At 45.5% G+C, this 24,119-nt stretch overlaps 1 protein-coding gene across 3 annotated transcripts; it reads right to left on the bottom strand.

Annotated features, from left to right (window-relative positions):
• LOC124033840 (E3 ubiquitin-protein ligase RNF166) lies at window positions 1-24,083 on the bottom strand. Of its 3 annotated transcripts, XR_006838462.1 has the most exons (7): window positions 23,322-23,926; window positions 11,470-11,626; window positions 10,695-10,807; window positions 8,821-8,935; window positions 5,424-5,531; window positions 2,848-3,700; window positions 1-2,778 (listed from the first exon to the last, which is right to left on the bottom strand). XR_006838462.1 is itself a non-coding variant. In XM_046346207.1 (6 exons), exons 1-6 carry the CDS (start codon window positions 23,489-23,491, stop codon window positions 3,535-3,537), a joined length of 729 nt encoding a protein of 242 aa, XP_046202163.1. In that variant the 5' UTR covers window positions 23,492-24,083; the 3' UTR covers window positions 1-3,534. The 3 variants fall into 3 exon arrangements, 2 of the variants coding, with proteins under 2 accessions (XP_046202163.1, XP_046202162.1); XM_046346207.1 differs by having other exon boundaries at window positions 1-3,600; window positions 23,322-24,083; XM_046346206.1 differs by having other exon boundaries at window positions 1-3,700.
• Window positions 24,084-24,119: the final 36 nt, after the last annotated feature.

Raw genomic sequence — 24,119 nt, 5'->3', positions numbered from 1 at the left:
TGGGATGGGTCAGTGTTTTTATTGAGGCGGGAAAAAAAAATCTGCTACAAATACAATATATTGAAGTTCAAACAGTGTTATAACTTAAATATCCACATGATGATGCTAACAATCAACCATTGTTATTACTATTTTTTCAAGAATGCATAAATCACATTTAACACACACAGGCCCTGACAGTAGGGCCAAAGCCCCATGGTGGGTCTCTAGGGTACAGTGGGCCTGAAGGAAACTTCCTGGTTCAAGTGACTGTACCTCAGACCCCCCTGGGGAGGACAACATCAGCCTGTGTCTAGACTCAGTGACATTACATGACACTCCCAGGGCAGCCAAGTCCTGGGGGACACAGTCAGAGACACAGGCTCTGTCTTCTCTGATTGCTGCGATACCAGTCTTTATGGAAGTCTATTTCCTGTCGGCCTTACCAAGTTCAGAACAGACAGTGTCAGTAAGGACCTCTTGACAAAAATGACCTAACAAATTTCATACAAAATAGTTTCCTTTTTTTCCCTGTTCCTGTTTTTGGTGTATGTCTTTGTTGCAGGTGGTCTTATCAGTGTGTGACCTGCAACATTGAGTTTATTTGACAGAGGTTGGGAAGGTTCTGACCACAAGCAGGACATCTGGGATGATGATGCACAGTACAGTGGCATTATGCATGGATGCAACAGTACACAAAGAGTGAAAAGTATACATTTCAGATATACTCCATACAAAATCTACATTAGGCTACAGCTGTGCACATGAACGCTGATCTAAACATACAATACCATTTACCTTAAAAACATTTTTAAAAAAGAGCATCATTAGGTAGTAAAAAAGGTTGAGTAAATTATTAAATTAAAGATTGGTAACAATTCCTTGCTGCCCCAGAAGAAACTCAGGACTTCTCATGGTGATGACAGTTTCTCTCTAATGGCTACAGCTGTCAATACTGTGCCACCAACCAGTACAATACATTTAAACACCGAAAATATAACATGTCGATGTCTATCAAATGAGGATGCATTTTCTCCAGGGACGCTTTGACTAAGCTGAGAGTCAAATTTTGTTTGCCACACACTTTTGTACATCTGGGATGGTTTTCTCAGTTGGTTTTGCAATATATACCCATCTATAGAATATTAACGACAGACAAATTGTCTGTACCATCCCAAAACATCACCATGTTATGACTGAGATAATACTTAACATTCCCTCTGCTCTTACACAAAAACAGCCACAACTTACATTATCATCCATCATGAAATGTACATATTGGGAAATTTTAAAAAATAAATAATAATAATTCGAAATATTAAAAAAAAAAATAAAGTGCAATATTTCAATGCATTCCTGTGGAAAATATATAACGTATGAAAAAACGAATACATTCTCATTCGTAGTTACCACAGGGACCTAAACCTAAATGTTGCATTCTCTACCATATGTACAGTTCTCCTCGGAAACAAGGGAAAACACAAATGGACAGACCATTATATTTCTACTAGTCAGTCTAGTACCAAATAATCACAATACATAATATCTTCCTCCATTGCGCGCGATACAATCTAACCAGTTTCCTATAAGGCATCCATCAGTGTGAACCAAAACATCATTAAACCTCCACAGATCAATGCTAGCTCAACGGGCGCACTACCACTCAAACATGGCTTATAATTTAAACATCTACTTTGGGGCAACATACTTTTATAATTGTATCCCTTTGAAGCAAAGTGTCTTTAAAGACATTTTTATCATATGATTGAATATGCAGCTGTTCTGCACAGTTTTGTTTAAATCCAACTTTAATAATTACTGTGCTATCAGAAAGTGGATGTCTTTAACAAACCATTGGAACATAATGATTTTAACAGGCCTGGAATGTGTATGGTATATTCAAACAGATTTTCACAGCTCTGACCAACAGGTTTTGGGGAGACCCCACTGAGACAGGAGCAGTGTGGATCCTGGAAGGTAAATGGCCGAGGAATATTGCACTGATTCTGTAGAGTAGCAATGTACACTTTTACATTTGCATTTGACTAAAATCAGACCAACATTGGTGTTCAAGACAATAAATAACATAAAACAGGACACTTATGTTGCAGCAACCAATTCCACCACAAGGATAAACTTATCCAACAATACTCACGTCATAATATTTCACTTCTTGAACTTCTCCTAGTGGGCACTAAACCAAACAGAATACTGTGCATGGGTATAAACTGACGGAGTAACACTGACTTGAATTACTATTGACTTGTGCCCGGTCTATTTTGAGACTGGGGTGCCCTCTTGTGTTCGAGACAGTGTATTACACATAGGCCCTAAAATCCTGCAAGCAACTGTTTGATGCCAGCAGTACAGTACCAATGGGTACTTTTAACAAGGTGGTAAAACAACAAACACATCGCCAATAAACATGTTTCTTATGATTAGTACACCATTTAAAACGGAAACATTTTCCAAAAATATATTTGATCTTGTCTGGTGCTTCATAAAAATATCAGTAGAGTAACAGCAGTATGAAGAATAAATGCAGTACTATAATTATGATTATGATCTATGAAATGAGAACAATCTATTGTTCAATTATGTAGAAAAATGTGACAAGTGCAAGTATTCACAAGAACTCTGAATACAAAAGGGGATAGTTTGATAGATTGTTTTGGTTCGCGTTGCAAATGTTAGTGTGTTGTTGTCGTGATGGGGATGTAAGAATGACCTCACTCTCTGTGTTTAACTGGTCATGTCTAGACTGTCACCTAGTGGTAAGATTATCACACTGAGAATGACCTCACTCTGTGTTTAACTAGTCATGTCTAGACTGTCACCTAGTGGTAAGATTATCACACTGAGAATGACCTCACTCTCTGTGTTTAACTAGTCATGTCTAGACTGTCACCTAGTGGTAAGATTATCACACTGAGAATGAGGTCAAGCTATTCAACAGTAGTCCCTCTTAATCAAAAAGCCATCAAATGATGCACTTGAGAATAAACTTCAACAGAACTAATCTGTGGTACTTTGACCAGAACGTGTGTCATGATGGCTTTTTCCTGGAGTTTGAAAACATTTAATTTGAACAGTGAAAAATAAAGAGTAAAAGAAAATACCTTAAATCATTACTTTTGGGAACCTTCATACTTTCTGCAGAATAACAACAATGTCCATGCTGCACTCATTGTTTTGCATTGCAGTGGTTTTGAATTGCAACATTTATTGGGAGGCCAAGCTTCCTTCCTCCCCAGTATACAGGAAGTGAGGAGGCTGCTGCTGGCTGAGAGGATATGATGTAATGGTCATGGGCATTGACGGGTTAAGCAGGTGAGCAGAGTGGATGAAGGGCCAGATAGAGGGACAGGGTTAGGAGATAAGCCCTCTGTAGCTCTCCCAGAGTGGGAGTCGAGGCCAAGTCCTTCCAAACTCTCCCTGTGAGGAGACAGTGGAGGGGGCTGGATATGGGGTGGATCCAGAGAAAGAAAGAGAGCTAGTGGGGTGTCAGGAAGAAAGTGCGTCTCCAGACAGCAGAATGGGGGACTCGGATGACTCTCAGTTCTCTGCCATGGAGAGAGCCAGGGCTGCCTGTAGTGCCGCCTCTTCATCGATACTGTAGTCCTGCAAAGACAGAGTCAGACGGTCACTCACTTTAACATTTGATTTGACAGGACAGGGCCATGGCTGCCTGCAGTGATGACTCCTCGTCAATGCTGTAGTCCTGCAAACACAAAGTCACACAGTCACCCACTGAGTAAATAATGCCTGACACCAAATAAATAAAGATTCTTTGAGATATGCAGTGCATTCATGTTACAGTACTAGGATATTACAGCGACAGTACTAGGATATTACAGCGACAGTACTAGGATATTACAGCGACAGTACTAGGATATTACAGCGACAGTACTAGGATACTACAGCGACAGTACTAGGATACTACAGCGACAGTACTAGGATACTACAGCGACAGTACTAGGATACTACAGCGACAGTACTAGGATATTACAGCGACAGTACTAGGATACTACAGCGACAGTACTAGGATACTACAGCGACAGTACTAGGATACTACAGCGACAGTACTAGGATACTACAGCGACAGTACTAGGATACTACAGCGACAGTACTAGGATACTACAGCGACAGTACTAGGATACTACAGCGACAGTACTAGGATACTACAGCGACAGTACTAGGATACTACAGCGACAGTACTAGTATACTACAGCGACAGTACTAGTATACTACAGCGACAGTACTAGTATATTACAGCGACAGTACTAGTATATTACAGCGACAGTACTAGGATACTACAGCGACAGTACTAGGATACTACAGCGACAGTACTAGGATACTACAGCGACAGTACTAGTATACTACAGCGACAGTACTAGTATATTACAGCGACAGTACTAGTATACTACAGCGACAGTACTAGTATATTACAGCGACAGTACTAGTATATTACAGCGACAGTACTAGTATATTACAGCGACAGTACTAGTATATTACAGCGACAGTACTAGGATATTACAGCGACAGTACTAGGATACTACAGCGACAGTACTAGGATACTACAGCGACAGTACTAGGATACTACAGCGACAGTACTAGGATACTACAGCGACAGTACTAGGATATTACAGCGACAGTACTAGGATACTACAGCGACAGTACTAGGATATTACAGCGACAGTACTAGGATACTACAGCGACAGTACTAGGATACTACAGCGACAGTACTAGGATATTACAGCGACAGTACTAGGATATTACAGCGACAGCACTAGGATATTACAGCGACAGCACTAGGATATTACAGCGACAGTACTAGGATATTACAGCGACAGTACTAGGATACTACAGCGACAGCACTAGGATATTACAGCGACAGCACTAGGATATTACAGCGACAGTACTAGGATATTACAGCGAGAGTACTAGGATACTACAGCGACAGTACTAGGATATTACAGCGACAGTACTAGGATATTACAGCGACAGTACTAGGATACTACAGCGACAGCACTAGGATATTACAGCGACAGTACTAGGATATTACAGCGACAGCACTAGGATATTACAGCGAGAGTACTAGGATATTACAGCGACAGTACTAGGATATTACAGCAACAGTACTAGGATATTACAGCAACAGTACTAGGATACTACAGCGACAGCACTAGGATATTACAGCGACAGCACTAGGATATTACAGCGAGAGTACTAGGATACTACAGCGAGAGTACTAGGATACTACAGCGACAGTAGTAGGATATTAGCGACAGTACTAGGATATTACAGAAACAGTACTAGGATATTACAGTGACAGTACTAGGATATTACAGTGACAGTACTAGGATATTACAGTCAACAGAACAGCTCTAGTCCTATGTAAAGAACAGACGACACAGAGCCCAGACCCCAACCCTTATCCTCACCACAAACGTGTCGTAGGAGAACTTGTGCCGGTGAAGGAGGTGCTGGAGGAAGTTGGAGCTCTTGTAGCTGGGGTCCCCCCAAGGCATGGCTGAACATACAGGACACACCTGGAGACACACCAACAACTCTGCCATTACCTCACCAGTACATCAAATCAGAATGCAGTAGAATCTCTGTTGGTTAAAGATATACTCTCATGCAGTGACGTCAACGTTGCATAACACTTCATATCAGCACATAAATGCTTGAGTAAATTCAGACTGGGACAGTGTACCTAGTTCAGACTGGGACAGTGTACCTAGTTCAGACTGGGACAGTGTACCTAGTTCAGACTGGGACAGTGTACCTAGTTCAGACTGGGACAGTGTACCTAGTTCAGACTGGGACAGTGTACCTAGTTCAGACTGGGACAGTGTACCTAGTTCAGACTGGGACAGTGTACCTAGTTCAGACTGGGACAGTGTACCTAGTTCAGACTGGGACAGTGTACCTAGTTCAGACTGGGACAGTGTACCTAGTTCAGACTGGGACAGTGTACCTAGTTCAGACTGGGACAGTGTACCTAGTTCAGACTGGGACAGTGTACCTAGTTCAGACTGGGACAGTGTACCTAGTTCAGACTGGGACAGTGTACCTAGTTCAGACTGGGACAGTGTACCTAGTTCAGACTGGGACAGTGTACCTAGTTCAGACTGGGACAGTGTACCTAGTTCAGACTGGGACAGTGTACCTAGTTCAGACTGGGACAGTGTACCTAGTTCAGACTGGGACAGTGTACCTAGTTCAGACTGGGACAGTGTACCTAGTTCAGACTGGGACAGTGTACCTAGTTCAGACTGGGACAGTGTACCTAGTTCAGACTGGGACAGTGTACCTAGTTCAGACTGGGACAGTGTACCTAGTTCAGACTGGGACAGTGTACCTAGTTCAGACTGGGACAGTGTACCTAGTTCAGACTGGGACAGTGTACCTAGTTCAGACTGGGACAGTGTACCTAGTTCAGACTGGGACAGTGTACCTAGTTCAGACTGGGACAGTGTACCTAGTTCAGACTGGGACAGTGTACCTAGTTCAGACTGGGACAGTGTACCTAGTTCAGACTGGGACAGTGTACCTAGTTCAGACTGGGACAGTGTACCTAGTTCAGACTGGGACAGTGTACCTAGTTCAGACTGGGACAGTGTACCTAGTTCAGACTGGGACAGTGTACCTAGTTCAGACTGGGACAGTGTACCTAGTTCAGACTGGGACAGTGTACCTAGTTCAGACTGGGACAGTGTACCTAGTTCAGACTGGGACAGTGTACCTAGTTCAGACTGGGACAGTGTACCTAGTTCAGACTGGGACAGTGTACCTAGTTCAGACTGGGACAGTGTACCTAGTTCAGACTGGGACAGTGTACCTAGTTCAGACTGGGACAGTGTACCTAGTTCAGACTGGGACAGTGTACCTAGTTCAGACTGGGACAGTGTACCTAGTTCAGACTGGGACAGTGTACCTAGTTCAGACTGGGACAGTGTACCTAGTTCAGACTGGGACAGTGTACCTAGTTCAGACTAGGACAGTGTACCTAGTTCAGACTAGGACAGTGTACCTAGTTCAGACTAGGACAGTGTACCTAGTTCAGACTAGGACAGTGTGCCTAGTTCAGACTAGGACAGTGTGCCTAGTTCAGACTAGGACAGTGTGCCTAGTTCAGACTAGGACAGTGTGCCTAGTTCAGACTAGGACAGTGTGCCTAGTTCAGACTAGGACAGTGTGCCTAGTTCAGACTAGGACAGTGTGCCTAGTTCAGACTAGGACAGTGTGCCTAGTTCAGACTAGGACAGTGTGCCTAGTTCAGACTAGGACAGTGTGCCTAGTTCAGACTAGGACAGTGTGCCTAGTTCAGACTAGGACAGTGTGCCTAGTTCAGACTAGGACAGTGTGCCTAGTTCAGACTAGGACAGTGTGCCTAGTTCAGACTAGGACAGTGTGCCTAGTTCAGACTAGGACAGTGTGCCTAGTTCAGACTAGGACAGTGTGCCTAGTTCAGACTAGGACAGTGTGCCTAGTTCAGACTAGGACAGTGTGCCTAGTTCAGACTAGGACAGTGTGCCTAGTTCAGACTAGGACAGTGTGCCTAGTTCAGACTAGGACAGTGTGCCTAGTTCAGACTAGGACAGTGTGCCTAGTTCAGACTAGGACAGTGTACCTAGTTCAGACTAGGACAGTGTACCTAGTTCAGACTAGGACAGTGTACCTAGTTCAGACTAGGACAGTGTACCTAGTTCAGACTAGGACAGTGTACCTAGTTCAGACTAGGACAGTGTACCTAGTTCAGACTAGGACAGTGTACCTAGTTCAGACTAGGACAGTGTACCTAGTTCAGACTAGGACAGTGTACCTAGTTCAGACTAGGACAGTGTACCTAGTTCAGACTAGGACAGTGTACCTAGTTCAGACTAGGACAGTGTACCTAGTTCAGACTAGGACAGTGTACCTAGTTCAGACTAGGACAGTGTACCTAGTTCAGACTAGGACAGTGTACCTAGTTCAGACTAGGACAGTGTACCTAGTTCAGACTAGGACAGTGTACCTAGTTCAGACTAGGACAGTGTACCTAGTTCAGACTAGGACAGTGTACCTAGTTCAGACTAGGACAGTGTACCTAGTTCAGACTAGGACAGTGTACCTAGTTCAGACTAGGACAGTGTACCTAGTTCAGACTAGGACAGTGTACCTAGTTCAGACTAGGACAGTGTACCTAGTTCAGACTAGGACAGTGTACCTAGTTCAGACTAGGACAGTGTACCTAGTTCAGACTAGGACAGTGTACCTAGTTCAGACTAGGACAGTGTACCTAGTTCAGACTAGGACAGTGTACCTAGTTCAGACTAGGACAGTGTACCTAGTTCAGACTAGGACAGTGTACCTAGTTCAGACTAGGACAGTGTACCTAGTTCAGACTAGGACAGTGTACCTAGTTCAGACTAGGACAGTGTACCTAGTTCAGACTAGGACAGTGTACCTAGTTCAGACTAGGACAGTGTACCTAGTTCAGACTAGGACAGTGTACCTAGTTCAGACTAGGACAGTGTACCTAGTTCAGACTAGGACAGTGTACCTAGTTCAGACTAGGACAGTGTAGTTCAGACTAGGACAGTGTACCTAGTTCAGACTAGGACAGTGTACCTAGTTCAGACTAGGACAGTGTACCTAGTTCAGACTAGGACAGTGTACCTAGTTCAGACTAGGACAGTGTACCTAGTTCAGACTAGGACAGTGTACCTAGTTCAGACTAGGACAGTGTACCTAGTTCAGACTAGGACAGTGTACCTAGTTCAGACTAGGACAGTGTACCTAGTTCAGACTAGGACAGTGTACCTAGTTCAGGGTATAACATAGCAGACTGACCACTTTGTTGGGATCATTGCGGTGGTTCTCCATACAGTGTTTGACCAGCTCCTGTTGATCCAGATTGCGGGCTCCACAGAACGGGCATGAAAAGGTGGAGCGGTTTGGAACATTGCTGCAGGCAGGGAGAAAACACACGTTTAGTAGGAGCCATAATGGATACAACATGGGTACGCGTCACACACAAACGTTGCCAGACACACACTGATGGTGTGTTGTTGTCTGTGTGAATATAACCCCAAAGTCTGAGGCCCAGTTTCCAGACACTAGCAGGATGCCAATCATGTCCAGCAACACACCAGGAAGGACAGCTGGTCTGTGTGGACATGAGGGTCAGAGAGCAATGTGCTGCAGTGACGCTAGCTGACCCACACAGCCGTAGGACAGGGTCCTTAACAATGTGTCCATTAACTCACTGCTCCATCAGCACCACAGCAAGACAACAAGGCCAATTCACACACTACCCTCCACAGCTGACCAGGATCAGCCCATCAGAGTCCCATCAGACATAGTGTTAACAGGTCTCTCAGGTAAGACAGTCTACTGGCTAAAGGGAAATGTCTGTTTGACTTGCCGATAAAGGTGCACTCTGTACTGTAGACTTAATAGAACAGCAATGTCCTCAGAAAAACTCCATAAAATATACCAACCAAACATAACTTCAGCCTTGGGCAAAAGAAAAAAAGACAGTTGAATCAGAATGATGACATTCTGACAAGTAGACGACACCAGCAGATGGTCCACTGTGTTTCCTGGGCCTTCGACTAGACGAGACTCTGCCTTTGGTGGTGCTGGCAACGTCGCCCAATTAAATTGTGTTTTGGAATGTGGTAAAAACAACAACCTTGAAAACCGAGAAAAGACACAAGATATGCTGTTCTGTGTTCACCGGTGTGTTCCAGGTGGTCACTATGGAAGTCACAGAATCTGATCAGAGTACTCTTCCTCAGACTCTTCCTAGTAACTCAGTGCTTCTAGTACATGTTGGGAGTGGGACCTCTGGCCGAGTTGTTCACAGACCCTCTAGACAGAAAGACCCCCTGACAGACATACCCTCGAGTCTAGACAGATGGACAGACAGACAGAGTGAGGTGTGATGTGACGTAAAAACAGAACACACTGAAAGGGAGGGAATTAACAGATCTCTCTTTGTAGAGCTAATTAGCTGCAGTTGACCCACCCTCTCTCTCTGTACGTCATCAAAGGCAGAGTACATCTGCTTACAAACGCACAGACACGCACGCACACTTGGAAGAGTGTAGATGGGCATTGGTGCCCTGCTGCTCTGTGAAAATCAAAGGATGCCTATACCGGTACTGGTATTTGTCAGTAGGCATTTGTGTCTGGGGGTGTTTGTGTCTGGGGGTGTTTGTGTCTGGGGGTGTTTGTGTCTGGGGGTGTTTGTGTCTGGGGGTGTTTGTGTCTGGGGGTGTTTGTGTCTGGGGGTGTTTGTGTCTGGGGGTGTTTGTGTCTGGGGGTGTTTGTGTCTGGGGGTGTTTGTGTCTGGGGGTGTTTGTGTCTGGGGGTGTTTGTGTCTGGGGGTGTTTGTGTCTGGGGGTGTTTGTGTCTGTGTGTTCTTAAGGGAGAAGTGTTCATGTGTCAGTAGAAAAACACATCTCCCGAGTCCCTGAACATCAAAAGTTTTCACAACAACCCAGAGAGCCAGGAACACCACAGGAGAGCATGACTCATAAAAGACACACATTCATACCGCTGGGCTAAAATGTACTGGGAGTGTGGTTCTGCAGATCAATGCTAGGACAGAAATATTGACTCAAATCTGTTCAGTCTGTCCAAATGGACCCTGACGTCCCATGTCACACAGTGTCTGACGTGGCTTCCAGGAGCGACTGAGGGCCCCTCAGAGAGATTACCTGGGAATGGGCTGTGAAGTGGGGACCACAGGCACAAACTTTGGGCAGTTGGCCATCTGCTCCTGGACCTTAGCGCAAGAGGAGATGTGTGACCTCATTTTGACCAGAGACACCTGGAGGCCGCCAGTGGAGAGAGGAGGAGAGCGAGAGAGGGAGGGGGAGGACAGGAGGGAGATAAGGAATAGGAGAGCAAGACAGAGGTAGAGGAACAGGAGGGAGAGCGAGACAGAGGGGTAGAGGGACAGGAGAGAGAGAGAAGGGTAGAGGTATAGGAGGGAGAGCGAGACAGAGGGGTAGAGGAACAGGAGGGAGAGCGAGACAGAGAGGTAGAGAAACAGGAGGGAGAGCGAGACAGAGGGGGTAGAGGAACAGGAGGGAGAGCGAGACAGAGGGGTAGAGGAACAGGAGGGAGAGCGAGACAAAGGGGTAGAGGAACAGGAGGGAGAGCGAGACAAAGGGGTAGAGGAACAGGAGGGAGAGCGAGACAAAGGGGTAGAGGAACAGGAGGGAGACCGAGACAGAGGGGGTAGAGGAACAGGAGGGAGAGCGAGACAAAGGGGTAGAGGAACAGGAGGGAGAGCGAGACAGAGGGGTAGAGGAACAGGAGGGGAGAGACAGAGAGGTAGAGGAACAGGAGGGAGAGAGAGCGCAAGACATGCTATTAAGTGAATAAATGGGCAGGGAGAAATTTTGTGAGTGTATTGTGTATCATCAAGTGTGCGTCTGTACAGTATGTGTGTTGGACAGAGTGGGAGGCCATAGTAGTGTAGTTCACCTTCTTACTGCAGCCCCGACAGGGGGCCTTGTAGTTGGACAGCTGTTTCTCCACACTGGAGGACTTGTCCACCTTCTTTGGGTCAAAAGGCATACGGCACAGAGGGCAGAGGGGAGAGGTGACCTGGAGACAAGGCTGCAGACACTCCCCACAGAACCTACACACACACACACACACACACACACACACACACACACACACACACACACACACACACACACACAGACAGACACAGTCAGTCGTTGCACTGGAACCAAATAATATAATCTATACTCAGAGAAAGAGACTGACAATCAGGACATGAGTCGAATGATATGTAAAGTCTAAACACAAAGTGAATCAGAGCGTTTAGTCGGAGCGAGTGTCCCGGAAAAATGTGTGTTATCTCAATGAGATGTGTTTGTGTGCTTAAATAACATTCTATGAACCTCTTCTCATGGTTTGCCCACACGGTGAACTCCAGTCAGTCTCATTCAGTGCCAATGGAGCAGTGGTGTGTCTATTTGCTGGGGCAGCATCACTCACAGTCAGACAGACCCAGCATTCAACCCATCATCATCTCCTCTGGCGACTCTGAGCAATGTGGGCACCGCTGGGTCACGGTGGGGCCGAGAAATGCCCCTGTGGTGGCATGCAAACAGGCTGAGTGATGGGCAGTCATCTCCCACGATGCCATGAGTCAGCAGTCAGCACTGCCAGGTAGGGCACCGTCAGTAAACAGAGGGCCCAGAGAGCTGGTCCTGGGCTGGCCGTGAAACCTCCCCTGACAAATGAGCCAGGAGTTTATACTGGCAGAGTACTGAATCATTGCAGATTTTTACGGCGCAGCCGGATGCTTTATGGCCCTGTCGGCCTGAAGGCAAGCGGGTAGGGTAGGGAAAGACTTCGTTTTCAGAGGACAAAAATGGTGCCCTTTGAACTTGACTGATTTCAACGTGTACTCTGAACCTGACCCAGTCTGTATTTCCTCTCACTGTAGGTAGCAGTTTAAGAGTGGCTACTAGCACCCCAGATCGGTACACCTGCTACTTCATTTGTTGTTTTGAAAGCACTTTCAGCAACTCTTTACCCCATTAAAAACAACAAATCTTGTTGATCAAATGTTTTACTTAAAAAAAAGTCTGACTACAGAGAAAAGCCAGGTGTGGAAAGAGAAAACATACCACTAACCATTTCCTCGAAGCTCGAAAATAACCCCTTCAAACCAGCTATATAGTAGAGAGCAGGAGAGCAGCTGCCAAGCAGAGACCGAGGCGCGATGGTGAGGGAGGAGAGGAGGCTATTGGGGAGGGACAGACTCCATCAGCTCATCCTAACAGCATCCACAGCACAGCCCAATCGTTACCTGGAGTTCTTGGAGGATCTCCACGCATTGAGAGGGAGGGTAGATGTTTCCATTATGCCCCCAGAGGCCTGGCCTGCACAGCCACAGATACTGAGACAATACTGCCCACACAGAGCTCTAATTGACCATGAAACGTCTCATCATTCAGAGAGAGGAGAAGAATATTATTAAAAGCAAAACAAATGCTCCGAATACAACAGGTGTAGTATAGTAGACCTTACAGTGAAATGCTTACTTTCGAGCCACTAACCAACCATGCAGTTTTAAAAAAAATACAGATAATAATAAAGAGATAAAAGTAACAAGTAATTAAAGAGCAGCAGTGAAATAACAATAGCGAGACTACATACAGGGGGGTACCGATAAAGAGTCAATGTGCTGGGGCACTGTTTGGTTGAGGTATTGTGTACATGTAGGTAGACTTATTAAAGTGACTATGCATAGATGACAATAGAGAGTAGCAGTGGTGTAAAGAGGGGGTGAGAGATGGGTGGGTGGGGGGGGGGGGGGCACTGCAAATAGTCTGGGTAGCCATTTGATGTTCAGGAGTCTTATGGCTTGGGGGGGGTAGAAGCTGTTTAGAGGCCTCTTGGAACTAGACTTGGCGCTCCGGTACCGCTTGCCGTGCGGTAGCAGAGAGAACAGTCTATGATTAGGGTGGCTGGAATCTTTGACAATTTCTAAGGCCTTTCACTGACATCGCCTGGTAAAGAGGTCCTGGATGGCAGGAAGCTTGACCCCAGTGATGTTCTGGGCCGTACACACTACCCTCTGTAGTGCCTTGCGGTCAGAGGCCAGGCAGTTGCCATACCAGGCAGTTAAGCAACCAGTTATTGATGCTTGATGCTCTTGATGGTGCAGCTGTGGATCCTTTTGAGGATCTGAGGACCCATGCCAAATCTTTTCAGTCTCCTGAGGGGGAATAGGTTTTGTCGTGCCCTCTTCACGACTGTCTTGGTGTGTTTGGACCATGTTAGTTTGTTGGTGATATGGATACCAAGGAACTTGAAGCTCTCAACCTGCACCACTGCAGCCCCGTCGATGAGAATGATGGCGTACTCGGTCCTCTTTTTTCCTGTAGTCCACAATCCTCTTCTTTGATTTGATCACGTTGAGGGGGAGGTGGTTGTCCTGGCACCACACGGCCAGGTCTCCGACCTCCTCCCTATAGGCTGTCTCGTTGTTGTCGGTGATCAGGCCTACCACTGTTGTGTCATCTGCTAATTAAACGATGCTGTTGGAGTCGTGCCTGGTCTTGGAGTCATTTACATTTACATTTAAGTCATTTAGCAGACGCTCTTATCCAGAGCCGTGCCTGGTCTTGCAGTCATGAGTGAACAGGGAGTACAGGAGGGGACTGAGCACGCACCCCTGAGGGGCGTGAAGAGCAAAGAACTGAGGGGTCAGATATGTAAGGAGCCAGGAGTCAAATCTCCCTGCATATAGCCACAACCAGTCTTGGTTCTAACTTTGTGGGTCTACCACTGTTCTTCTCTTTCATCTGGTGACTAGAACTCACCGCTTGTGGAAGAAGCCATGCAATCTGCCCTCAGGCAGGCTAATCAAGTGGCTAATAAACTCTTAACAACACAGTGGAGTGTTACATAGCGTCAGGGGATGTCTATTAAAGTAATGGCACTGTGTTAGTTTTCACATTAGCATGGGCTTAGTTTTATTAGCTAAACATCTCTCACTTCACTCCATCCATATTCAACCAGCTACATGACCCATGTGACCTCCTCTGGAGTCACTTCCTACTTCCCAGTCACATAGAAAACCCCAAAAACACAGCCAATCTTTTAGTCAAAACACGTTCAAATATCCACAAGCTCGGTTTGTTCCCATCCACCAAACAACGCTGTAGAGCTGAGATTTGGACTAAGCCCAGCCTGTGTGCCTACATTAACATTCAAATATGCTAATAATTAGGCCTAGTGAGTACGCCTAGACCTATTCTCAAGAGAGCCCGCAATACTTGGAAAGACATTTCTTTGAGAAATTATACACGAGTGTAGAGGCTGGTAATAATATTCTCTGGGGCTATCTATCATTGCGTCGTATTCAAAAAGGTATACTCAGCTAGCCTAGGCTATAGAACTGCAGAACAATATCGGAGCAGTACAAGTCGTTTGTCCGTCCTTTTCTGCTACCTAAATAAACCAATAGCATCATGAAAGACGTTGGCCAAATTATTGCTCCAATACTGACACTAGGATCCAACAACATAACGTGTGTGTGTGTGTGTGTGTGTGAGGCTCGGCTAGCATAAATGTCACTGGAAGCACATTGCTTTCTGACCCGCATGTCGGAGTCAGTTGCTCGGTGAGGTGTTGTCCGAAGTGCGAGCCTGTGTCTATTTTGCAAAGTGTGGCGCCTATCAGGTTAGATAAAACAAATCAAGTTTGCCGTCTGTCCTCATACCTATTCACGTTCCCAGACAGTTCAGAAAACTTTTCCAAACACATATTAATAGATCCACAAAACACATAGGTGGGAGGAAGGGATTCAAACTTTTTTGCAAAGCGCAAAAAAAAAGAGATCGTTTGGGGACCCGTTTGATCAGCTGAGATGTAGTGATAAGCTCTCTGTCTGGACAGTGATGAAGGACCGTCTCGGGTTTATACCGTCTCAGAGACTAGAGGCCAACTTGAGAGGAGCAGCACTGAACAAAGCACACATATTCAAACAGCACTGATGAATACTAAGAGCCCACAGTGCTGAAGCACCGTCCTTTCGGGTCTGTCAAACGGACAGACAGACAGAAGTAAAGACAGAGTACAGGACTGACAGAGCTACGACAGCGTCGAACTACAGCGGTCTGCAGAGCACGCAGCGAGCAACACGAGCCCCTTCAAAATGCTCATCTTCCTCTCCTGCAGAGAACAACTCCTCCACATAAAAAGTCTGAGGGGAAACGTATCTCCATATCAGTGAAATACAGATCTGTCCCAAGCACCCCAGCAGCAGCAGTCTTTCAAAGTAAGTATCCAGACCTACTGTAGCCCAACTCTGGAGTGAAAGACACCTCAAAGGTGATCTTCTAGCATCGTCTCTCATCACTTAAAGATGATTTAGCACCCTCCTTTTAGACACTTAAATCACTTCCACGGTACTTAACACTCGGACAGCAGGACGCCACCACCTGCAGGCTCACTCACACGCGTTTGCACGTCTTGTGTCTAACTGAGCAGGGGCTAAAGAAAGGGTTGTGGTCCTTCTGTAGCTCAGTTGGTAGAGCATGGCGCTTGTAGCAGGGGTTCGATCCCCGGGACCACCCATACGTAAATGTATGGACTGTGTGGGATAAAAGCGTCTGCTAAATGGCATATATTAAGTGTGTGGTGACATGGGAGTGACAAACACTCAAGAGTGAAAATGGTGTTGTTGAAATACTGTCCTGTACTGCCTAGTTGTACACATTTTGGCCATGCCCAATATATGCTTCCTGAGTATTTACATTCCATTCTCGCCAATAGATAAAAGATAAGCAGTTGGCTACTATTTAGAATATTACACCGGAATGTGATTATTAGGCTACCTAAGGGAGGTGAGGAACGGCCTATTCCTCCAGGAGTCAAAGAGAGTCACCAAAGAGCACTATTTTCTTTTTACACATAGATGGATTGTCCCTCTCCAGCTATAATGGGGAGAAGGACTATGGCATCGTCTGCCACCACAGCGCAGCACACACCTGGCCCAAGAATACCGGGACGACTTGCTGATGATGCATATGGTTTATATGATGACCTATGGTGTTATAAGGAGAGAAGCTCCACAACTGTGAATGTTTGATCTCCCCTCTCCACCTCCCTCCCTGAAGGAATGAGGCGAGCTGACCATATTTCCTGTGCAGAGAAGGGAGAGGAAGCCTTCGTGGAAAGACTTGCTGCCAATTCAGGAGCTGCAGAGGTAGACTAATGAGAGCAAATGAAGCCAGGTGCTACTAGAACACAGAAGCCCCAGGGTCGGCTCCTTGCCATCTGCACCTCAGCTCAGTTCAATCTACTTCTCAGAACTACAGGAAAGTAGACACTGCAGAGCATAGAGGAACAGTAGGAACTCGTGGTTGTTTCCCCCCTGAACAGACACACAGTATTGGAATAGGACACAGGCTTCCTCCTTAAACCGACCTGTATGCTCTAGTCGGCTGGTCCTCGCTACATATTCGTCGCCAGACCCACTGGCTCCAGGTCATCTACAAGTCCATGCTAGGTAAAGCGCCGCCTTATCTCAGTTCACTGGTCACGATGGCAACACCCACCCGTAGCACGCGCTCCAGCAGGTGTATCTCACTGATCATCCCTAAAGCCAACACCTCCTTTGGCCGCCTTTCCTTCCAGTTCTCTGCTGCCTGTGACTGGAACGAATTGCAAAAATCGCTGAAGTTGGAAACTTTTATCTCCCTCACCAACTTTAAACATCTGCTATCTGAGCAGCTAACCGATCGCTGCAGCTGTACATAGTCTATTGGTAAATAGCCCACCCATTTTCACCTACCTCATCCCCATACTGTTTTTATTTATTTACTTTTCTGCTCTTTTGCACACCAGTATCTCTACCTGCACATGTCCATCTGATCATTTATCACTCCAGTGTTAATCTGCTAAATTGTAATTATTCTCCTGCCTCCTCATGCCTTTTGCACACAATGTATATAGACTATTTTTTCCTACTGTGTTATTGACTTGTTTATTGTTTACTCCATGTGTAACTCTGTGTTGTCTGTTCACACTGCTATGCTTTATCTTGGCCAGGTCGCAGTTGTAAATGAGAACTTGTTCTCAACTGGCCTACCTGGTTAAATAAAGGTGAAATAAAAAAATTAATAAATAAATAAACAAATTGGATTTAATAGAGCAGAGAGGGTATGGGTTTGCGAGGGTATTTCACACATTCAGCATTTTTGACATGCCAGAACATCTTTACATGTGACTTTCAGAAGCTTCGTTCTCAGCTGAAATGAGGCTCTTCTCACACGCCGTCAGATGGGCTTGTCACTGTAACGTCACTGGACAGAATTAAAGGCATGACATCACAGAAAACCAGCATCAGAAATGAGTAAATCTATAGAGCTAGCCTGTATGATCTCTTGCAGTATCAAAGGAGACTACTGCCCATCCCAGTCAACCCCTTGCTTACACATCCCCTGCCTTTACATTGAAACACATATACTGCCTCTCTGGCCTCTAGGTCACCAGGCTGCTTGTTATGGCGCATACCTGTCACTATCGTTACGCACACTAGCGCGTCATCAGACTCACCTGGACTCCATCACCTCCCTGATTACCTTCCCTACATACGTCACTCCCTTTGGTTCCTTCCCCCCAAGCGTTTCGGTTTCAGTTTCCGGTCTGTGCGTTGTTCGTGTTTTGTAATACGTTTAATTGATTTATTCAATGATTCACTCCCTGAACTTGCTATCCGACTCCCAGCGCCCACGTTACACATGGCTTACGTTACACATGGCTTACGTTACACATGGCTTACGTTACACATGGCTTACGTGACACACCACTGTTAGAGGGGGTGGGGGCGAGGACAGTTTGTTTTCACGTGACACACCTCAAGGTTCTCTCAGCTGGACATCCTCTGAACGCACCGTCACACCAAAGTCACTGCATCTCAGCGTAGAGGGAAAAGCTGAGCGTCTCACATGTGCCTCTGCGAGTTATTTTGTTTCAACAGGCTTGTGGCCGTCCCATTCCATGTGCAAGAGAATCGCTCCCATGGATCTTACAATATAGCCTAGTAGACTGTAGTGCAATGTTCAGCATAGTGTGAGCACTAGGAATGAAAAACCAGCAGTGGGCTAGGTTGTGAAACAAACACATTTTTCACAGAGAGGAAGCCAAGAACAACAGTCTCAGTACTCAGTAATGGCTTAAAAATAGCCACCCGCTCTTTGTAAAAGAACCAAAATTGATCTGAGGACATTAAAGGACTGTTTCTGCAAATTACTGTCTGCATGAGAGGCAAAGCAAACCCCTCAATGCTGACACTGTACTGAGAGAACTAAATGAAAGATAGCCTTTCAGGTTACAACCCACCCACACGGGAAGGTTCTGCTAAAGGTATCCTGATGCAACAACACAAAGTGCATGAACAGTTTTCTGCCAGGTTGCAATGCCAATCGTGCTTGGCAACACTCTTTAGTAGTCTACTGTTTTGTTGTTGTAGCTACAATAGTTACACAGGATCTTGCCCTTTCCCACACACCCATTTAGCAGAGTGGGGAGCTGATTGGCCAATATGGCTTTCCAGAGGAAACAGACTTAAAACCCACTGTGTGACAGTGGGCTCCATGCCAATGCCACAGGAGGCAAAGCAGGTGCATGAGTCTGTGTGTACGTGGCTGTGTGCGAGAGAGACTCCATGCTTAAGCAATGCGTGCATACAGTAGTGTTGGAGGTAGAATATAGTGAGTCACTAGAGTGAGTGGTCTCCTCCATGGCCTGAGGGAGCAGTACGAGGCTCTCATTTGAGACCTTTGTTCAATCTCCCCAGCAGCAGCTCGGCTAGAGCAGTGGAGAGAGAGGATGGCACGAGAGACACAGAAAGGTACGCCGGCACGCTACATAGCTGAATGTGAGAAGATAAGAACGCAGAACAACCTTGGGGGAACAAAAGCGCCCGTTTTGCTCCTCTCCTCCCTCTGTCTCACTCAATGAGCAAACTTCCTCAAATCACCCAAGACGAGGGAGGTAGGGGATGGGTAGGAGTCAGGCTGCCAAGTCTGCCTCGGGTTCAGCCCACTAACAATACCACGTGAGGAAGAGAGGGAGGGAGGGAGAGAGATACAGAAATGAGAAGAGTAGACGAGGGATGAAGCTTGGGTAAATGCTTTGAGCAGGTGTGTTACTGGACTGGGTTATGCTTTTGCACAATGTATGAGACACACCCATTTCTCCATTGAAGCTTTTGCCTATGTTTAAGAGAAGATTGGGGTAAGGGGTTGAAACAGCCAGATGGAGACTGTACCACTGAGTGGGATAAGGATTAGGTCTGGCCTCTGAGGTTAACAGATTGGGGTTTGCAATGAATTCTAAAGTGCATGCTCTGGAGAGTTTGAGTGAGATAACGTTGGGATTGTGGAGCGGCCCTTTTGGGGGAGGGATTTGGAATATACAAACTGATATCCGGTTCCTATCTTAAATCATATTGTCTAGAATGCTGAATAGACCGCAGTTTCTGTTTTGTCCAGGGCAAGATAATACGGACATGTGAAAAAGTCATCTCATGCCAAGATCAATGGCTAAAAATGAGTAGTCCACATGGATACATACCTGTGAGTCAATGGAGGCTGCTGAGGGGAGGACGGCTCATAAAAAAGGCTGGAATTGAGTCAATGGAATGGTATCAAACACCTGGTTTCATGTGCTTGATTCCATTCCATTGACTCCATTCCAGCCATTATTATGCCGTGAGTAGGCCTTTAGCATCACCATGACAACGAGCAGCACCAGGACTGTGCGTGCATGTGTACTTTTCTACTCAGCTCTGCGTGTGTGGTACTGGTAGTGCAATCATGACAACAGTGTGTAATTCCATCACCCCCAGCTCTTTCTTCTCCCACTGGATTACATCCATGTACATTTCGTGCTTCAAGTGTTGTCAGGATAATGGCACAGACAGGACCTTCAGTTCTGGGTTCAACCAGAACCACTGACCTCAATAATGAGGTTTAATAGAAAATACATTCATTCTCCCTGTGGTTATTTCTATAATTAGACTGACTGTATGCATATGTCCCCAAATGAGAGTTATAAGCCCCTCACTGGCACAATGCTGTATGGATACAGAGCAGAGAACGGTTTTTTTGTACTTAAGAGAGACATTGGTCATATCTGAGTCAACGACATGACCACTCCTAGTTGAATTAACGTTTAACACAAAATATAATAACATACAGTATTAGCCCATAATACACAATGTCATGTTTTCTACACACTTTCATGGGTGTTGATATCTGCTTGGACAATAACTCCTGATGAGGAAGAGGATTGTGTAAGTGTTAACCTCAGCAATGGTGTGTGCGATGTGAGATGTTGACATCCACCGAGCCAATCTCAGAGAGATCGGACGAGCCTACATGCATGTCAGATAGAAGTGAGCCACGGAAAAGCTGTATGAGACTAGAAGGGAGCAGGCAAACGACAGAGAGAAAAGCTGTATGACACTAGAAGGGAGCAGGCAAACAACACAGAGAAAAGCTGTATGACACTAGAAGGGAGCAGGCAAACGACACAGAGAAAAGCTGTATGACACTAGAAGGGAGCAGGCAAACGACACAGAGAAAAGCTGTATGACACTAGAAGGGAGCAGGCAAACGACACAGAGAAAAGCTGTATGACACTAGAAGGGAGCAGGCAAACGACACAGAGAAAAGCTGTATGACACTAGAAGGGAGCAGGCAAACGACAGACAGAAATGCTGTATGACACTAGAAGGGAGCAGGCAAACGACAGAGAGAAAAGCTGTATGACACTAGAAGGGAGCAGGCAAACGACAGAGAGAAAAGCTGTATGACACTAGAAGGGAGCAGGCAAACGACACAGAGAAAAGCTGTATGACTCTAGAAGGGAGCAGGCAAACGACAGAGAGAAAAGCTGCTCTGACAGCTTTTCCTCAGCAAACTCAGTACTGCTGGTGGGACAGGCCAACAGACAGCCACACAGCAAACAACACATTGAGCAGACTACTCAATCCACCCACCAGACCCACATGACACCACTTCCTACAACACAGACAAAAAAGATGTGATTCAGACACACCTCAGAGCCCAGTCTTTAAATGAGCAGCCATATTAAAGCTCCCATTGTCACACAAATCAAATCCTAAAAAAGGAAAGGAGGAACGGTTGGTTTGGCGAGTGACAATGCAGTCAGCTTCAAGTCAACCATACATATTAATTCCTGTAGACACACAGGTGTCAAAAAGGAAGAATAGAAGGAGACTGTTTTCAAAACGCCAGTAATCTTCAGTGATGACTGCAGAAGAATGGACATCAAGTTGCCCCCCCCCCCCAAAAAAGATTTTAGAACAGACTCCATCTAGACTTCTTTCTGTGTAACTGCTAGTAATGCAATTCACAGGTGGCAACAAAAACAAAACACAGTCAATCACCACCTTCCGGAGACACCTGAAACCCCACCTCTTTAAGGAATACCTAGGATAGGATAAGTAATCCCTCTCACCCCCCCCCTTTAAGATTTAGATGCACTATTGTAAAGTGACTGTTCCACTGGATGTCATAAGGTGAATGCACCAATTTGTAAGTCGCTCTGGATAAGAGCGTCTGCTAAATGACTTAAATGTAATGTAAATGTAGGTAGCGTTACTTAGGCTACAGCCATACAAAGATGTTCACTAATGTTCAGTTCAGGGAAACAAGGCAATAATTGGTCAATAAGTGGTGGTGGCTCCTCGAAATAGCTTATTTAAAACTAATTCCAAATGGCTTATACAACTGGAGAGCTTTCAGACTTCTTGGTTTCCAATAATCAACCTTGTGGTATGTGTTCTTACTTTTAAAAAAAACACGTGTGGCCAAACGATTCTAACAATTATTCTTATTGAGGCATATTAATGCCATGTTCTCAACCTAACTTTTACAACCGCTATTCAGCGAGCTTCCCTTCACAGCGGCAGACTTTTCATGGACACGTGAAATGTGAATTGATCACAGTGAGAAAATGGTGCAGGCAGAAGCTCCGCTCAGTGTTCCAGAGGCAGCACCTCGCGGATCACAAGGCAACTCTCATGTGCCACACTGAGGTTACATTACCCACGTGCCCGAGGCCTAGTCAAGGACATTATGGGAAGCTTATGTTGGAACGCAGTGGTGGGAAAACAAACATATATTGCCGTTTCCACATATCCTAGTGCTGGCTAAAAGTATACAAAACGGTCTTCCTCTTTTCGACAACACATCTCATTTTAGCCTAGGCAGCCGATCATGGGCACCATCTAGCGCCTACTATCGGCTGCCTAAACTAATCTAATTTGTGTTGAGTTAGCCGTTAGACACGCATTTCCTCTGTCTGTAGCTATTATGTCTTTATTGTTACAAAGCTGTTGTCCAGCATTTCTCATCAAATCCGCTAATAGCCTAGTTAGTATTTCACGTCGATACTGCGTTTCGGGAAGCACTGAACCTAGCCCGCTTTGTTCGACTGTCTGAGCTCCCTTGCATTCCCTTTGGCAAGTTGGCATCCATGGAAAAACGAAAACATTATCCCTATCCCAGTGTTAATGCAGTTTTTTTCTATCATAGGTATGGCATTTTTGCTGTGAATCATAAGCATTTTATAACAAAACCTTTACTTTAAGTGACAAGCAGAAATGAGCTTGTCAGCTCTACCAGCGGACTGATAAATGACAACAACCAATACAAACATTTCGAGAATATATATATACACACACAAACACACACACAATAGCACGTTGTTGTTTTGTAAGTGAGATACACTTGTCTGAAAAGCAAGAGATCACAAATCCGCCAGCTTACGTGTGGGCACAGCTTCCAATGGTGACAGGTTTATGATACACCTCCAGGCAAATTGGACAGGAGAACTGGCTCTCGAGGCTCTCGCCAGTGGCAGCCGCAGCTGCCCCGTTTTGTTGGTGCTGCCTGAGCTGATGAGTAGCCGACACAAAACTGCGAAACATCGCCATCATGAACGAGGATCTTGCTCGCACTTCGTTCTCGACTATGACTGTAACTACCTGGGAGTATTCACATCGATTATTTACATCGATTGTGCACGATGGACATGCTTTGTGTGAATAAATCGTATGAATAAAGCTAGCCAACCTATGTATTTGTGTGTGTAAATAATTTAGCTAACATTAGACACTACATCAGTCCGCTACACAAGCGCACAAGAGGACACGCCGAAGCACGAAATAAGTAAACATTACAAGACAGTGCTGGTTGACGAGAGGACAAAAACAGCGCGCTGAGCAGATTATTCGATCTTAAAATAATTTTGATTTACAAACAACTAACCAAAATATATCCAGATCATTAAAAGATCAGGGAATTTTCACATCTGCTAGTTCAGGGCGACTCTCACGAACAAGCCAAACAGCTTCAGCAAAGAAGAGGACGTTTCTGGTCATTGAAGTCTCGTTCGCGATATCACCAACTCAGTTTACAGATGCTTCAAACTACACTCCCACAATACATTGTTTCATTGTGTTGTAAAATGTTTAAGTTAGTACAGTTGTACTTTTCTCTTTTAAATATGTGTTGCAAGATTGATTAATGTGATACATCCACAAAAAGAACAGAACTATACAAAAC

Source organism: Oncorhynchus gorbuscha, linkage group LG04 (genome assembly GCF_021184085.1).
Source record: "Oncorhynchus gorbuscha isolate QuinsamMale2020 ecotype Even-year linkage group LG04, OgorEven_v1.0, whole genome shotgun sequence".
In the NCBI taxonomy this organism is placed as follows: Eukaryota; Metazoa; Chordata; class Actinopteri; order Salmoniformes; family Salmonidae; genus Oncorhynchus; species Oncorhynchus gorbuscha.
This window is presented reverse-complemented; position numbering and strand designations above follow the sequence as displayed.

Coding starts and splice junctions, on each gene's coding strand:
- LOC124033840 (XM_046346206.1), bottom strand. CDS start 23,491: ATGATGGCGATGTTTCGCAGTTTTGTGTCGGCTACTCATCAGCTCAGG. Junction 10,808..11,469: donor GTCGGGGCTGCAGTAAGAAG/GTGAACTACACT, acceptor GGCGGCCTCCAG/GTGTCTCTGGTCAAAATGAG. Junction 3,701..5,423: donor TCTCCTACGACACGTTTGTG/GTGAGGATAAGG, acceptor TTGTGTTTGCAG/GACTACAGCATTGACGAGGA.